General features: G+C 44.3%; 2 protein-coding genes across 2 annotated transcripts in view; both read left to right on the forward strand.

The window, feature by feature from the left end:
* The window catches only part of ARHGAP27 (Rho GTPase activating protein 27), a 59,672-nt gene extending 52,682 nt beyond the window's left edge, over positions 1-6,990 (forward strand). Inside the window, exons 15-18 of the mRNA XM_044418755.1 lie at positions 1,055-1,132; positions 2,408-2,542; positions 3,817-3,922; positions 4,564-6,990. Of these exons, the coding sequence (XP_044274690.1) occupies positions 1,055-1,132; positions 2,408-2,542; positions 3,817-3,922; positions 4,564-4,741 (497 nt within the window). The 3' untranslated portion in view covers positions 4,742-6,990. The remainder of the gene's footprint in view (positions 1-1,054; positions 1,133-2,407; positions 2,543-3,816; positions 3,923-4,563) is intronic.
* A 1,647-nt stretch (positions 6,991-8,637) lies between these two features.
* On the forward strand, positions 8,638-17,471 carry TMEM98 (transmembrane protein 98). The gene is made up of 7 exons (XM_044418750.1): positions 8,638-8,692; positions 10,073-10,258; positions 11,836-11,967; positions 12,425-12,458; positions 12,623-12,738; positions 14,048-14,107; positions 16,620-17,471. The coding sequence occupies exons 2-7, from the start codon at positions 10,128-10,130 to the stop codon at positions 16,825-16,827; spliced, it is 681 nt and encodes a 226-aa protein (XP_044274685.1). The 5' UTR covers positions 8,638-8,692; positions 10,073-10,127; the 3' UTR covers positions 16,828-17,471.
* Positions 17,472-17,549: the final 78 nt, after the last annotated feature.

Here is a 17,549-nt window from a genome sequence, read left to right on the forward strand (position 1 = left end):
CCCCCCCCCCCCCCGCAACCCACACAGCTCCCATGCACACCAATTGGCTCAGAGGATCCCTGGCCATGCAAGTCACAAGAAGTGGGGAAGTCTGTACCATCAGCATTTTTACTTCTACTGGTAGAATGACCCCTTTGGATCCAACCCTCTCTGCCCAGGCAATCCATGTTCTAAATTTTGTGGCTTGTATGCTGTATGCAAAGTGAGCATAATTTGCATAACTTCTATTTTCTGTCATCCATTCTGGTTTTGTGGGTCATAGGAAGTTACACAAATTGCTTTTTCAGTCCATTTTCAGACATTCTAATCCTTATGGTTGCCAAGATAAGTTTCAAAACATGCGAACAAGGTGAAATCTCAAGAGCTGACCAAGGCTTTCAGAAGTGTTTTAAAATCTGCTGAGGTCCTTTTTCCTTTCTACTGAAGAAAATAAATTATGCAAAGGAAGTAAAATGTCCTTAATTTGTATGATTTTCTCATTTTAAAAAACCCTCAAAAATAGCTATGCTGCTTGCATGGGGGAAAAAAATCCCAAGCTGGGCATCACCTTTATTAAGACAAATTGCCCCCAAATAGTCTGCAGACATTCAAGTTCTCTAAAACTCTTCATCAGGCTAGGTGGTAGGAAAAGCAGGGTTTGTGTGTGTTGCAGGGGGAGGAGGGGCAGGAACAAAACAAAACAAAAGTCCCTAAATTATGCCAGATGTTGCAGGCATTTGGTCTGCAGTTTAGACTCAATCTGAAAGTGGAGATAACAGACTGAATTAGTCACTGGTAGGTATTGTAGGTATCAGATTACACCCAGCATTCTTGGACAAAGAAGCAATGGCTGATCCCTATTTCAGACAATGTTACAGCTGGCTATAACTTAGATCTTTCTCTTGCCTTGGTCAGACTCACAGGTTTCTGGGTAAGCAGAGATCAAAAATAAAGAGAAGTTATAAAAATTTTATATTAGCAAATCCAAAGAATCCAGGTTTTTGAGCCTTTCTCAGGCTCAAAAGTCGTTTACTATATAGTGCACATGGCAATACCATTGTCCCTTTTTCCCCAGGCTTAGATATTGATGGACTGTACCGCATAAGTGGGAATCTGGCTACAGTACAAAAACTGCGCTACAAGGTTGATCACGGTAAGGAACCAGTTGTGACATGGCAGGGATTGGAGCTTAGCAGATGTAACCTGTAGATAATCCCAGATTCATTCTTTTGGATAGCTGCAAAGGGTCTCTGTCCAAGACTGGTGAACTATCACTGGCTACTGTATGTAATACCCAGGTAGAAACAAATGAAATAGGTATGGCAATTGGTAAGGTGGAAGGGATAGAAACCATGCATCCTTACATAAGGTTGCAAGGCGATTCATAGTATCTCATGCATTTGCTGCTTGCAGAACGCAGTGATGGTCACTTCTTCAGGAACCTTTAAAAAGGAGCTATACAGATTCAGGGAAGATAGGTCTGTTGGCTGCCACCACTGTAGCTAAAACAAAGCCACCTGAATGCCAGGTGCTGGTAACAAATACTGACGAGAGCTGTCTCATTCCCTGTTTGTGAACTTTCCTGGGCTGGTCATTGTTGGAAATTGTATGCAGGAGTAGATAAACCTTTTGCTCCTATCTGAAAAGCCGTTGTCTAAAGTTCTTGTGACTTGGGTTAGGGAATTCATGACAGACCTGGCTAGTCCAGTCTTAAGTATCAGCTTGTCAAATTGAGTATTTTACAGCCAGTTTCCAAAAAATATCTAAGTTCAGCAGCATTCATAATTTGAGAAGACAGTGAATGTGTACATTGAAACTATAAAAATTTGAAAAAGCCTAAAAGGTCTAAAATCTTCTTGCCTAATTCTTCCTGAAGCTATTACTTGAATTCTCTCATCTGACACTCAAGAATAGCCAGAACTTCTCTTGTCTGGCCTCTGAAGTAGGGGCCAGCACTATACATGCTTAGGCAGTCTGGAACAAGGGGAGGCACTCCTTTTGGGACTTAGCAAGCATCACTTGGTCAAGTGTACCTGACTGATCTCTCTAGCTGCTCTTTCAACAAAGCTTTCTTATACAACAGCTAGCCTCACCTCTGTGTTTACAGCCAGTTCAGGCTGCTGAAGGGGTGGACTTGGTTGAAGTTCTTACTGCTATTTAAAGGCCTACCAACCTGGGGTCCACTAAGTGCCCTGGACTGTATGCCCCACCATCCCCAGCCAGCATGGCCAATGGTAATCTAAAACATTTGGAGGGCACCAGATTGCCTATACTTGGCACCATGTTCTCCTTTTCTTATGCTTTAGCGGGTGCTGCACTCTGCCCATTGACTGTAGGCAGAAGCCAGCTGGGGGCTATTCCCACATGGTAGCATTGGAATATATTGGGTGTAGATGCCATGACTGATGTCCTGTCATCCCTTTTGCAGATGAACACTTGGACCTTGATGATGGCCGTTGGGACGATGTTCACGTCATCACTGGGGCACTCAAGCTCTTCTTCCGCGAGTTGCCAGAGCCACTTTTCCCCTTCAGCCACTTTCACAAGTTCATTGCTGCCATTAGTAAGAGACATTGCTTTTGCAGCATCAAAGCTTTGGCAAGACGGGCTGGGTGGAATGATGTCATGTAGGTTATACAGCGGCCTTCCCAACCTGGTGCCCTCCAGAGGTGCTGGACTGCAGCTCCTACCATTGCTAACCAATAAGGCTAATATCTGAGACTGGTGGGAGTTTAAGTCCAAAATGTCTTGAAGGTACTAGTTTGCAGAAGGCTGACTTTAAAGGTATCTGCAGGTTTATTTAATAGTTTACGAGAGGGAGGGAGGGAGGGAAACAAACAGAAGGAAAAGAGTGGAAATTATGCTTTATCCTCTCTTTTTTTTAAGAATAGCCTGCTTCTGTCACAGTGGGGGCACATTCACTATTCTATTCTGGAATCAGAGTTTAGGCTTCAAATCACCATCTAGCCTACTCTGTGCCATATCACTGAAACATAATGGTCTGTCCATAAAATAGACTGTTGATGCCTTTCCAGAATATTCTAGAAATTAGAGAAGAAAGTGTACCTGATGCTCAGTCTAGCTACAGCAGTAAATGCATGCTTGCTTCTGAAGTCAGCAGCAATATTCCTACTTTTTTTCGTAATATCTAATTAGGGAAATTTGTGCCATGTTATTTTGTGCCACCTCTCCCTCCTGCCATAATACTTGATGTATTGTCATGTATTTCCTGTACTAGCACGCATTTGCTACGAATAGCTATGAATCTGAAATACGCATGCATGCAAATGCATGTACAAGCCTTGGGTATTTATATCTTGCAGCAACTGGGCTAACCCTATTTCAGAGGTGTACAGATTTTGTTGGTTAAATTTGAATGCGCAGTGATTGTTTACACATTTCTCTCACAAACTGCTTCTACTGCTCCTTTTCCTAAAAGGCTGAAGTGTCTTTTTCTATAGGCTTGTAGTGGCAGGGGAGAACTCTAATGGCAGCACATTATTTAACTTGGTATAAACTACAGTATTTTTCTGTGTGTAAGACAATACTTTTTCTTTAAAATATTTACCTAAAAATGGAGGGACATCTTACACATGGGGGAGCTGAGAGGAGAGCCGCAGGCGTGCTCGGGGGGCAGGGGCAACTGGTGTGGGCACGCTCGGCGGGGGTGACTGGTGCAGGTGTGCGCACGGCAAGGCAATGGGCGTGTGCGCGCAGCAGCAACTTGCTCGCTCAGAGATGGTAAGAAAAGTGGGGGGCGTCCTATACATGGGGGTGTCTTATAGACTGAAAAATACAGTAATAGATGGGTGAGATATCATCTTTTTGGAACTGCAGAAATTACAGAGCCAACTAAACGAACTCACCGCTTACGGGAGCTGGTAACTTCTCTACCTCCTGCTAACCACAATACCATGAGGGTACTTTTCAAGCATCTCTGCAGGTGAGAAGCTGCATATCCCAGAGCCCTGAGCTTCCATGGAGTGTTGCATGCTAATGTCCACGGCCACTTGTGAGGCAATTCCCCTGTGTAGCTTTCTCTTAATGTTACTCTGTCTTTTTGCCACCTCGTTCCATTCCTTCAACAGTTAGTAGGGTCCCCTGTCTCTAGTCATAAAGTCCCCAGTCCTCCCTAGTCCACAAAGCCAATAGTGTGGCATGATAGAAGTTGTAGGCAACACATCTGGAGGCTCACAAGCTGGCCACCCCAGTCTTGCTTGAAAGCAGATCCTCACCCTCTTGCCCCCCAGCCACAGCGTCCTTCTGCTTCCTGCACAATTGGTCTGCAACTTTCTGTGGCTGATTCTTACTATATTGTGAGTGCAAAAGTAGCATGCAGATGCGAGTAACAAATTGTTTTTGCCCTTTCCATAAGTGCATGTTTTATGAGGGTGAATTGCAGTAAGACATTACAACTGAAGATTTGCACTCAAGGTTTCCTTCTGTCTGCCCCAAAGTGGCACTCTCCAGGTGCACTGGGACTGCAACCCATATCAGCCCCAGCCTGTATGGCCAATGTTCAGAGAGGATGCCACTACTGACATCTTCTCCTGTATTCATAGAGTCCTTCTTGCTTCTCTGCAGGGTTATTGAGTTCCGGGATGAGAACCGCATGACAGTGCAAAGTGTTGCAATTGTGTTTGGACCAACATTACTGAAGCCAGAGACAGAAGAAGGGAATATGACTATGCACATGGTTTTTCAGAACCAGATTGTGGAGCAAATTCTTAGCCAGTTCAGCTACATATTTCCAGAGAGCTAAACCCTCCCATCAGAGCACAAGAGCCCAACTGAATGAAGAAACAGCTTTGCTACACGAGTTCATCCTGGCACTCTGGGAAAGGCTGTATTACTGGATAGTGTCAAGACACAGAGATAGTGAAACGGGGACAAGCAGTCACAAGCAATAAAACAATCAATGTTGGATTCAGAATGGTCTCCACTGTTGCGGGAATGGGATAGGCAAGCTGTTGGACAAGAGAAAGGCTAATTGTTCAACACAATACTCTGGGTTAGTGCTTTGAATTTCCCATCTGGAGTGTTATTTTGCTCTGTGGGGATGTGACCTAGTGTGGAAAAAAGCTACTGGGAAGGTTTTGTGGTTAAGTCTATGCCATAATTTTTTCAGGTGTAAATGCTAATGAATTGTATGGTGATGAGCATACTGCGATTCTTTTGTTCTTTTGAGGGAACTAGGCATGGTTGAATGTAGGTAAGTAGTGGGCTTGAACCAGGACCAAACAGCCATTCCATCAAGACGTCTTCATGCCTCTACTCCAGCCGTCACACACCACCTGTTCCTGCCAATACACAATGCAAAGAAATGGCAAGATACCAGTACACACCCACTGTGTCATTATAATATCACATTGGACAATTCAGATATGTAATGTTAACAACTATGTCTCAGCTACTTATTCCAGTGTGTTTGTGTATGGAATTTAGATGAGGTGAGGGTAAATTGACGATTGTGATAGACTCGTATTTAATTTTCTTGTGTATCTTGTCCTTATTCTTACCATTGGTAATGTGATCTTACTTTGTTATAAATTCAGTGAAATTCGGCATGAGTTTAAATGCTACATGAAGCTCTTGGTGTATTTGCCTTTACTCACAGCCTCCTTCACCGTATGTAGTGATACAAGAGTAAATCCCACGTCCTCTCAAAACTGAATGTCTGAATAGACTGAAGTCCAGCAAGCCATGAGAATTTTGAGGGTGCATTCTCAAAGGAAAATATTGACTTTCATGGGCTAGGCAAGACATGCACATGGTGGGCATGTTGTGAGCAGAGCCAGATGGAGTCAGGGGTCAGACTAGATGGCCCGGGAGGTCCCTTCTGACTCGCTCTGTTTCTATGTTTCAATGTATTCTGCTGGGAATAAATGTGATGTTCACACTGTGGCATGACAAAGTGCTGACAGTGGCTGGACTGAAACCAGTCAGCCTCTTCCTGAAGCATAGGAGTGCATAAAATTATCCAACACTTCCCGTTTTCTCTTTATGCTAAACCTAGAGCTCAGGAATTAGTAGCAGGAGCACTTTTTAGAAATGGTATTTATTATACTGTACATGAACTTCCCATTTTGTGTCTGTGTGCCATGCTTGCCTGATGATGCTCTAGTCATATGAGACTTGGAGGCAGTCAGTGTGCATAACTGAGATGTGTGGAATAAGTGCTTCTACCCCCGCTCCCCAAAGCAATATGAAAGTGTACCTGAAGACTTTTTACAAACGGGGTTCTTCCTACTCTCTTGGAGAGGGCTGCTGCCACAAAAGTAGAAGACCCATCACATTCCAACCCCGCCCCCCAGCCCCAAGTTGATCGTAGGGTACTACTTCTGCCTTTGCCTGCAGTCAGGCACAGAATAAGCTGCCAGCATTCTTGGTGTGGTGCTGGGTTGCCGTACATTCAAGACCTCTGCCTGGCAATCATGGCTGCTCTACCACCTTGCACAGAAGAGGAGAGACCTGAGAAATCAGCATTGCTACTGCTCTGTACCCTACCGCTTTCTGCCTTTAGTACTGAGACAACTATTTCCACTGTGGACATGATATTGGAGGACAGCTGGATTCTGTTCTTTTTAGCCCGGTCTTACTGTAAAGGTTCCACTGGGTTCTGGGCTAACAGGGGAGTAATGGTGTTATGAATCCTTTGAGGGTGAGGCGTCATTTTTAAAATACTAAGGTAACATCAGCTGAGAAGATGTAATAACCCCTGAGACCCAAGATGCTTCCTGTACCTGCAAAGGGTGTTAAGTGGAAGGATGTCAGTTGCTGCATCTCACACAAGTGCATTAGTTAGATAATTGAACATTAGCAAATGTTGATAAAATACCAAATGATCCAACTCCTTCTTAATCTCTTCGATATTAACAGATGTTGATTTTAAAAATGGAGCTATATTAAGAAAATGCATAGCTAACTGTGGTTGGACCAAAAGGAAATATTTTTTGGAAGTCCATTCACTGTGATTGATCTTTTAAATAAATAATAAGACTTTAAGTGAAAGAATTGTGTGTTTGTTTAGGATGGGAGACAGCATCACATTCAAAGATAAACACTTGTTGCAGATACAGTCAATCTTCAGTTTTGTTCTCTATGTTGCCATTTTCTTGTGGTCAATTAAGTCTGCAGTCTTGTACAGAGTAAAATGGAACTTGCTCCTGAAAAAACATGCATAGGATCAAGCTGCACAAGGAACAATTCAATTGCAAAATAAATTCCCATTGGTATGAAAACTGCTTGTGGTATTGGGTTACAAGCAGAAACGGTAGAGTTTCTTCTGATACACTGGCCACTTTTTTCTTCCAGGGAAGGGTGAGCTGCACTGAAAGGCCCACACCCCAAATCCTCCTTGTTTGGCCAGCCCACTCTCTAATCTCTCCCCTGTCCATCTAGCATCTGTTCAGTTTTATCCTGCTCAGGAATGCGGGCTGGACTTAGCTCACAAGAAAGCCAAAGGGGCTGGCACTGGCAGACTAGAGGCCCATCTTAGTTTAGGTGAAAGAAACTTGCTTGGTGGATTTTTGATGATCGGGACGCCTCAGGCCTTGCTTAGTTCTCCCAGGTAATACAAACAGAAGAAATCCTTTTAGCACTCATTGCTGACTCTGAGCATTTTGGGTTTGCTTGGGGTGGTTCTTCATGTACATCAGGGTTCATTTTTATTTTGTTAAAGATCTGCTAAAAAGTGGTGGACTATTTGTTTGGCAGTTTTTCGCCCAGAAAGAAGAAAACAGAGTTAAATATTAATGCTCTTAAAAGGCCCAGACATTCCTCAGGCGATTCTGAGGAGGCCACTGCTAATGATGAGAGAGCTCCTGCTAAGGCGAAATTCCTAAGTGAGGAGGAGGTGGCAACAACTGAAAAGACTACTGTCCTTCCACTTTTCACATCACTTTTTTTTTTCTTTAGGACCCTTGAAAAAGGAGTTTTTTGATAGTGGGTTAGACTGATAGTGGCTTTGGTACCTCCCTTGAATACGTTCCCTTTTCTGTTCTTGGTGGAGCCGCTGTATCCACAAGCAAGAATGATCGAGAGAGCCATTTTGAAAGCAAAGAAAAGCTGCTGAAGAAAACAAAAAACAGATTCCGCAATTACATTCTGCAAACCTGGAAATTTTCAGCTGCTGAGAACTGAGCATCCTGACAACTTTGACTACTTTATGTTGGGGAAGGAAAGTAAATTTCTAAAATAAAGCTGTGAAGACGCACGAAGTGAAGGTAAGATTTCAAAAAGCAATCCCTTACCCCCTTTTTAGTATAAGCAGAATAAAGTGCACAAAATAAATCTGTGTTTGTTTAATCTGTGCAAGCTTTCCTGGTTCAGCACTTTAGTGAGAGCAGAATTCATTTTGATCCAGATGTTACAGCTCAGACAAATACCGTAATGCATATGAAGAATCTTTCGTGCCCTCCAGGTCCGGCATTGCACCTCCCCCCTCCCCCACCCAAGAAAGCTCTTGTGCACGCGCGCGCACAGTTCTTCACGTGCTGCAGGAAGCAAGTATGTGCCTGGTATTGGCGAGGCCAGAAGTGTCTCAAGGAAATGACTGACTCTCGCCTACTGTGTCCCTTGCACTGTTTGTTTTGAGTTGGGATGACAAAGGGGAAAGGTCACCGGCACCAACTGGCTCTGTTGCTTTCATTGCACGGAAGTTCCGGAGGTGCTGGCGGCGGCGGCGGCGACGGCGGCGATCCTCAGAGCCCAGGTGAACTCTTTTCATTCCGCTGTTAACAGACCTGGTTCCCAACTGGCTTTGCTTCATTTACAGGATGGCCCTAAAGCGTTCTGATCTCTGCATATTATAACAAACACAAGAAGCAGAGCCCCTAATGCATGCCTGCTTCTTGAGAGTTCCTATGTGGCCTGAACAGAAACCCAGCCAGCATATTTACTAGTTCATTTGCGAATCTGCCAGCTCTTTAAGGCCTCAGAGAAAAAGAGATTTAAATGCCCTTACAAAATCAAGGCAAATCAAAGAAAGGAAGGGAAAGTATTTGCATTCATTCAGATTAGGCAGGAGTGGGCAACTTGTGGCTTCAGATGTTTTGCAGCTCCCATCAGATCCAGCCAGGATGTTCAGTAGTGAGAGATGATGGGGATTATTGCCAAGACATCTAGAAGACCACAGGTTTTCCACATTGCATAGTGTGATCCATACCCATGTAGTTCAGCCTAAGGTGGAGGGCATGCATTTTGATGTGTATATTGCCAAATTATTGTAGGTACTTCAAGAATGTAAAAGCTGGCCTTCTTTACTCTTGTGCCTTTACTGAAAACTCCCAGAAACTCCCATGACCAATGGTCAGAAAGACTGAGAGATGAAGGGCAAAATAGATCTGCTTGCTTTGCCCTGCTTTAGTGATTTCAAAACACAACGCTACTTGAGCCCATTTAACATTAGTCAATCAGTTGTCATCCCCAGGCAGGGAACAGAATTGAAATTCTTCAGACTGATTAGCTGTGAGCTAGGCCTCTGGAGCAAGGCCTGCTTGCAAGATCCTAGGTCCAAGTGCCAGATATCTGAGATTTGTTTTTATGCTGTGCTCGAGTTTAGTCTCATTGCCCAGGTAGACTTATAAGACAGAATGTGAGCTTTCTGATAGCCTGGTACTGAGTCAGGAATTTATAAAACAAAACTAGTACTTTGAATTGTTTCCAGAATTAGCGTACTAGCCAGCTGTATCAAGAAAGCCATATGCACCTTGTAACTGGTCCCAATTTGTTTTTTACATGTCATGGCTGACCTTCCATTCATCACTTATCCTCAGCCTCAGTATTCTTCATCTGTAAAATATGCATTTCACGTGGTTGCTATTCAGTTCTAGAGCTGACAGTGAGACTCCCTGATGGGTAGTAACACAGAAAGAATTTATAATTATTTTTTGGAGATGCACAGTGGGAGTTGGGTACAGCAGGAAATATTCTTCACCCACAAAACATTATTTTGTATGTGGATGGCCAGGTCAATATTTTACATATGATTCTGGTTTGTGGACCTCTGGGTTCTACTAAAAAACAGAATAGATCCAACAAGTCTTTGGTATGAGGCACCTCCTGGACCTCATTTTACTCAGTTTCTTTTCAGGTAAAAGTGACTGAAACGGAACCATTCTCTGACCTGAGGGCATAACGGGGCTTCAATGGAAACTGTTGTGATTGTGGCCATTGGAGTATTGGCAACCATCTTCCTGGCTTCTTTTGTGGCCCTGGTTGTTGTATGTAGGCAGCGATACTGCCGGCCCAAGGATTTCTTGAGCCATTATGATACCAGGTGAGCAGGATCACTTACTTTTAGACAATGGGTATTTTAATGATTCAGGTAACACATCTTCCTATCTAAAGGGATGGAATAGGTAACACATCTTCCTATCTACAGGATTCCAAATCCAAAATATGTTGTAAGAGGCAAAGGAACTCTGGGCCTTTTTACAGGTGTTGCCCATATGACAGTTGAGCTTTGTATGGAAAATGACCTCTAGAAAGCAGCAGCAGTGGTAAAGGAACAGATCCTGCATATTCCCAGAGGTTCCTCAAAGAAAGATTGTAAAGCAGTCTGTATGTAAAGTTTTAAGGAACCAGTGATTGTTATTGATAATAATAAAATACAGTTAGTCAGATGTCTGCAGTTAAGCTTGGCCTCAGAATAAGCTGAGTCTGACTGGTAGCTAAAGGCCTCTCAGGCACTAACTAACTTCAGACAAAGTACTAATCTACACTCAAAGGTTGAGTATGAGTGGAATTTGGGTTGCCATTGAACCATGGGTTCTTGTTGAAACATGGGTTATCATGTTCACTGTGTACAGCCATGCTAACAAGCCATGGTTTGTTAACCAGAAACATCCCACAGTTTACAATTCAATGACAATCCATGGATTATTCATAGATTGTTAGTGATGAACAAACCATGGTTTGCTAGCATGGCTGGGTTCAATAACAGCCTACAGTTGAACAAGAACCCACCCTCAACCATTCAATGTGGATTATCCTGTTGTCTGAATCCAGCCAGTCTCTCCTTCCATCTTCAAAGGATTGCATAGCATATATTTAAAACAACTATAGCAATTGTTACCATTTTTTTAAAAAATAAAGTATTATTATGGATTCTAGAACCAGCATTTAAGAACAGGTGCTCAGGCTGCAGCCCAAATTAATCACAATGAAATTGCTTATTGCTTCTGCCAAGAAGATTAAATCACTAAGTTTTTACATAGGGAAGACAGATAAGAGGAGAAGCACTTCTTAAGAAACAACAAAAGAACAGCAAAAACACTGTTAATCAGGAAAGCACAAATCATAACAGAAAAGACAAAGAAAAGATGAGACAAACAATGGCAATTAGTTGATGCCTAAATATGCTGCCTCTAAAAATAGAAGCAGTATGAATACTGTTTGCTGGGGAATACAAGTGCGAGGGCACTGCTCCCTTCATGTTGGGCTTACCAGCTTCCCAGAGCCATCTGGGGCTACGGACTAGATAGGCCCCTGCTCTGATCCAGCTGGAATCTGCGTATGTTCTTAAGACATTACCATAGATTAGGCAAAATTGCCCTAACTTCTGACTTAGAATTGTCAGCTTTTGTTACTGGTTCCTGCTCTTGTCCACTTAATGCCAGATGGGTCACAGGTGCAGGTGACGATGCCTGTCTTCGAGTGAATCCTGTAGATTGAGTTGTAAGAGACTAGCACAAGGGCAGGTCAGAACTGTTTGTTCTCCTGACTTGTAAATTGCATTTGATTTTCATTACTGAAATCTACCATGCCTGGTGAAGTCAAAAGAGCCCAGATAGTGTCCTGGCAAAAATGCTGACCTTGTCCAACCCTTGGATTCCTTTTGTATTTCTTCCTCAGGCCTATTGTTGATCTAATTGGCACCATGGAGACACAGTCAGAACCGTCAGAACTAGAACTGGATGATGTGATCATAACAAACCCACATATTGAAGCAATCCTGGAAAACGAAGACTGGATTGAAGATGCTTCGTAAGTTGTCCAGCACTCAAGCCATTGGCTAAGCTGCTGGGATTCAATTTATTTACTTAATTTCTATACTGCCCAAGAGCCAAAGCTCTCTGGGTGGTTCACGATGCCATGCAAAATTGAGCTACATTTTGACTTTTCAAAAGCAAAATGTCAGCAAGAGGGTGCTGAAAAATCCAATGCTACTTGTATGAGAGAAGGGAAAGGATAAATGTAGTTGGTTGTGAACAAGTTGTCTTGCCAGGGGCTAGTGAAAGGTGGAGCTGTGTGCTTTGGGCAAGGAGGCTGGAGACAGGAAAGCTGAGTTGAGGGAAGAGAGTCTGAACATAAAGGAGCATAAATGGACTGTGAAACTGGAGGGGAGTGCTGCAGTGGGAGGGCATGAGTCTTACCAATAGTATCCGCCAAAATGCCACATTGCTTCTCTGATTTGCTGCTGCCCTTTCTCTTTCTCCCTCAGGGGCCTGGTGTCTCACTGCATTGCTATCCTAAAGGTAAATGCCTAGCTTTTAGAGATCATAATGTGAGCATGTCAAGCTCTAAAGAGGGGTCATGCTTTCTGGGAGGGGCTGGGAGCTCTAATAAGAGAAGCATGGTTGAGGAAGCAGGTCCTGGGCTCCTACCGCAAGCAACACTGACTGCATCACTCTTTGAACAGATCTGTCACACCCTCACAGAGAAACTTGTTGCCATGACAATGGGTTCAGGGGCCCAAGTGAAGTCTCCAGCAAGCCTGAGTGACATCATCGTGGTGGCCAAGCGAATTAGTCCCAGGTGAGCGTTGTCAGGGGCTGATCCAACTAATAAAAGGGAATAGAGCAGCCTTCCCCAACCTGGTGCCCATCAGAAGTATTGGGCCACCTCTCCCATCATTCCCAGCAAGCTTGACTGTTGATGGGCATTTTGGCCCAACACATCTGGAAGGCACCTGGTTGGGGAAGACTGGATTAAAGAATGGGCTGGTTACTGGCTTTTGCATCAAGGGCGCAGGATTTGGCAAAAAGGAAGATGTTAAGTGCCCACCCTGTTCCGAGTGAAAGTATCTGTATTTCGTTCAGAAGCAATTGTGAACAAGGCAGTGCAGGACTGGCACCATTCTTCTGCCTGAGGTGAACAGGAAGATTCCCTCCTGGCCTGGCAATTAAATGTTACTCCATGACTAGCGAGGGAACAAGGTCTTCCACTGCAGCCGAGCCACCAGCTCAGTCAAATGAGTGCAGGTAGGTGTGTGTAGGCACCAGTAAACATTAAAAGATTCCTTGTAAAATTAGCACAGTGGTAAAATGCTGCTGACAGGGAAAGTAACAAGGGAAGGTTCTTGGAGTATTGATACTTCTTCACCTGTTTCCTCAATCTTTGTACCCATCAAACCACGCCTTGAAAAATGAACAATTGCTACATGACTCATCCCTGTGTAGATTGTGCTGCTGTTCTCTTCTTTCCCCAGACTTCAGCTTAACTGTAGTCTGGAAAGAAAAAGCAGCATGGAGGAAAGCACAAGAGGATCACATCTGATATTGCAGTTAATTTGGGAATGTTTAACCTCATCAAGTAATTTGCAAAAAGACTGATTGGAGGTTGCCCACCGTTTGCTACTGTTATGTGCAAACTGGGTCATAAGTATTGGCCAGTTTGCATAAACAACCCATGAGCTGTTGGGCCAAGCATGAAAGAGTAGACATACAGCCTGCAGTGCACCTGGCATTTCCACTTTTACTCAACACCTCATGATTGACTCCTTCATAGGATGCTGATCGTGTTGTCAGAACCTAAAAAAACATGGGTTAACTGCTGAGCTGTTTAGCCTCTCACCCAGATTCAGACAGCAATTTAGCTTAGCAAATTACAAGGGAGCAAATTGTGGCACTCCCAGGTAAAAGCAGAAATGACAGATGTGCGGCAAGTAGCACTTCCATTCTTTCCCTCTTATCCCTACAGGCCGTGAGTTTAACATATGGGCTGTTGTGTTCTGTGAACAACGTCAGTCTTTCGTTCCACACACCCTCCTATCTTTCTTAGTTTCTTCTTAAGCCTTCATTCACATGCTGGTTAAATTAGACAGAACCATCTTTTCCCTCCCCAGGGTGGATGATGTGGTCCGATCCATGTACCCACCTCTAGACGCCAAACTTCTGGATGCCAGGTGAGTAGTCTACATTTGGGTAGTTGGGTGGGTTGCTCATACATGCCCCAGAGCAGTGATGGCGAACCTTTTATATACCAAGTGCCCAAACTGCAACTCAGAACCCACATTTATCGCAAAGTGCCAATACTGCAATAAAACTTGAATTTGCTGACCACCAGCACAAGGGGGGAATGTTCCACTGACCACCAGCTTTTGGCTGGCCCTGAAAAAGGTATCTGAGTGTATTTCCTACCTTTCCTACCTTCTGCTAAAATCACAAGGTGTTGTGAAGACTCGAACCGGCGACCATTCAATCAACCAGCACAGCAGTTTAAACTACTGTGCCACCTGCATCCTGCTAAAATCTCAGTCCATGCAAATCCCTGGCAGCTCACTGACTGGGCCACGGGCCACGGGAAAGCTCAGCATGTTGAGGCTAATGATTGTCCTCTTTGCCTGGTGCCCTTAATCTTTCTGAATATGTGCATGGCTGCTGGGGCACCCTTGTGCCAGAGAGGGCTCTGCATGCCCCTTTGGGCACGCGTGCCATAGGTTCGCCATCACTGCCCTAGAGGATATTGGGACTCCTAGCAGTGGTTGTATAGCCAAGCTTTCTTGGACCATAATCATACCAATACTTTAAAAAAATTGTTCATGTTTCTGTGCACACATTTAAATGTTTTTTTAATGGCAGGCAGTCACAGCAGCCCCTCTGAAGTACCACTAGGGCACCTGGCAGCCAAAAGGAGGTTGCAAAAGGCATCTTAACAGCCATCTTTCACAGTCTCCTAAAAGAAAAAATGTAAAGGGGAAAAAAAGCCATGGTGAAAGAGGTTTGTGCAGGATGGAATCCCTGCCGGTGAGCACCTTGGGAGCAGCTGGCACGGCAAGGGACTTCTGCGGCTCCTGCCAATGGGGTTGGTAGTAGTCTGGCATGACCTACTGTGGGCATGTTGCCAGGATCGAGATGATGCAGCAACCCATTATGGATCAAACAAACGGGACATGGGTTCGCACAACACGACAGGCCACTGTGGCTTATAAGCTGCCCTGAGAAAATGCACAGCAGGTTTGCTTCAGCAGCGACCCGCTGGGTCTTAGGAGCTGTGGTTGTGCAAACTTGGTCTCTGCCTCGCTCTCAGATCCACTTCCAGCACAGATTGACCTCCTGCTATTCAGAAACCTCCTTTTTTCTCACTCCTTCACCTAGTAGAATAAAAAGGGGACTCCTCAATCCCCCCTCACCTAATCTTCTTGGCCCATCCCTGTTCCCATTAAAACTTCAAACAGAATGTGCTGACTACTAGCTGCCCTTTATCCCACCTTGCAGAGGTGTTGCCTACAGATGGGTGGAGGGATCCTGGGTATCTTTGCGGTCAGAAGCACTGAATTGAAAGGCATCCCAGGGAGGTCATTTAGACTGAGGTGAAGCATGTTAAGCATAAAATTTATTCCTGAACTTTAGTCATGTGAAAGTGAATAGAAGAATGAATTCCTCAGTGTTGAAGTGATCTTCTCTATAAAGTGGAGTACTCACTGGGTGATTCTTCTAGAGCCCCACTGAAAACTTGGCAGGGGAAGAATGAGGAATGAAGGTCTGTGCACCACACAAAGCTCCAGTGCTTGTGTCCAAGCACTCTGCTGAAGAATAGACAGATCCTTCTGCTGGTGCAGCAGGATGCTTGTGCATAAAAGGCTATTTTGTGTGCCTGCTGGCCTCACCTCTCTAGGCCTGGGACATGAAACAGCACCTTAGGTGAAAACCCCAGACTTCATGCACACAGACAAGATGCACAGGGTCTCAAGGGGCCAAGAAGGCCATCGGGTCCAACCCTCTGCTGGTGCAGGATGCCAAGTCACCCCATCCCACTCAGACGACTGTCCAGCTTTGCCTTGAACGTCTCTAGTGTGGGCGAGCCCACGACCTCTCTTGGCAACTGGTTCTACTGTCATATTGCTCTGAAAGTGGGAAACTTTTCCTGGTGTCTGTTGTGAATCTGGTGTGCTGCAGTGTAAGTTCGTTGTTCCATGTCCTACACTTGGGGATGAGTGAGGTCTTTTCCTTCCTCTTGGTGACAGCCTTTGAGGTACTTGTAGCATGCTATCATATCCTCTCATAGTCTTCTCTTCTGGAGATTAAACATGCCCAGTTCTCTCAGCCTATTTCCTTTCCCTTCTTTATGTTGGTTCATTTCATCTCCAGTGCTCTACCTCTCCTCTTTTAACAGTATCCCTCCCCTTAGGAGAAATATGAGCATGTGCCCCCTTTTCACTCAGATGTTATTCTCTTGTTCATGCTCACATTATATCACCTCTGTTGTGGTGTAGAAGTTTCTCCTAGATGCGCTTACAGTGCTGAGGCCATGTGAGGGTTTTGAGGTGCATTAGCATGTTCTCGTTGACCTAATTGCTCTGTAATGTGTTTGTGCAAATCTGGCCTAACTAATCATCAGCTGACATCTGAAGCTGAGAAGAGTGGATGAGGAGAAGCCTGCTTTGCCCTTACTTTTACTTCCCGCCCCCAATCTAGGACAACAGCTTTGCTGCTCTCTGTGAGCCATCTGGTCTTGATTACACGAAATGCCTGCCACTCTCCTGGCCACATGGACTGGATCGACCAATCGCTGTCTGCAGCAGAGGAGCACATGGCTGTGCTGCGGGAGGCAGCCCTTGCCTCTGAACCGGAGCGCGCGGCACCCGGCATGGAGGCCTTCCAACAGGAGCAGTCTGCAATCTGAGAAGGCACCGTAAAGCCTGTGGCTCATCTCCTTGAGTGCTGTTTATCGTGCCTGATCCTGCGTCTTGACCCAGCATCACATACATAAACCCAACACTCATGCAGCCTTCTGCATAATGTAGTTTGGCTGAATGGTCATCGCTGAGGTGACAGACTTGAATCTTCGCTCCGTTGCTGCTCTCTTCTGCTCTCTTGTGTGTGGAATAGTCACACCAAGATGCTTAAAATGCTGTTGGCGGAGGAGCACTGTTGCAGCTGTTTCTTTATAGTAATAATAATAGTTGTGGTAATTGGTATACAAATTGGTATACAAAGCCAGAAACAGGGCTGTATTGAAGTCTGGTAGATGTGACTTTAGATTAGGGATATATGAATTGTTCAATATCTCATTTCTCATTTTTCCTATTGTATGTTCATTCCATTCTATTTCTGTATCATTTTATTGATTTATTTAAAGTCCACATGAAAAAGTATATGCATTTTCATGCCTATTGCTCCTAACATGTTTTCGTGAGGATTTCCCCTAAAAATGGATTTTTGTACATTATTTTCATTATGATACACAATTTTGTGTGCACTTTCCTGATATCTGCATATTTGTATAAACTGTGCATAGAACTTTTGTTATTGGGTAGTTTAAAAGTACAGTAAGTGAGATAAATAAAAATAAAGTTTTGATCTGAGAAGTGCCCCACAGAATTCAAAGCTGCACGTACCAAAAAA

Source organism: Varanus komodoensis, unplaced genomic scaffold, assembly GCF_004798865.1.
Source record: "Varanus komodoensis strain SLA01 unplaced genomic scaffold, ASM479886v1 scaffold92, whole genome shotgun sequence".
Lineage (NCBI taxonomy): Eukaryota > Metazoa > Chordata > Lepidosauria > Squamata > Varanidae > Varanus > Varanus komodoensis.

Coding starts and splice junctions, on each gene's coding strand:
- TMEM98 (XM_044418750.1), top strand. CDS start 10,128: ATGGAAACTGTTGTGATTGTGGCCATTGGAGTATTGGCAACCATCTTC. Junction 10,259..11,835: donor TTGAGCCATTATGATACCAG/GTGAGCAGGATC, acceptor TTTCTTCCTCAG/GCCTATTGTTGATCTAATTG. Junction 11,968..12,424: donor GACTGGATTGAAGATGCTTC/GTAAGTTGTCCA, acceptor TTTCTCCCTCAG/GGGCCTGGTGTCTCACTGCA.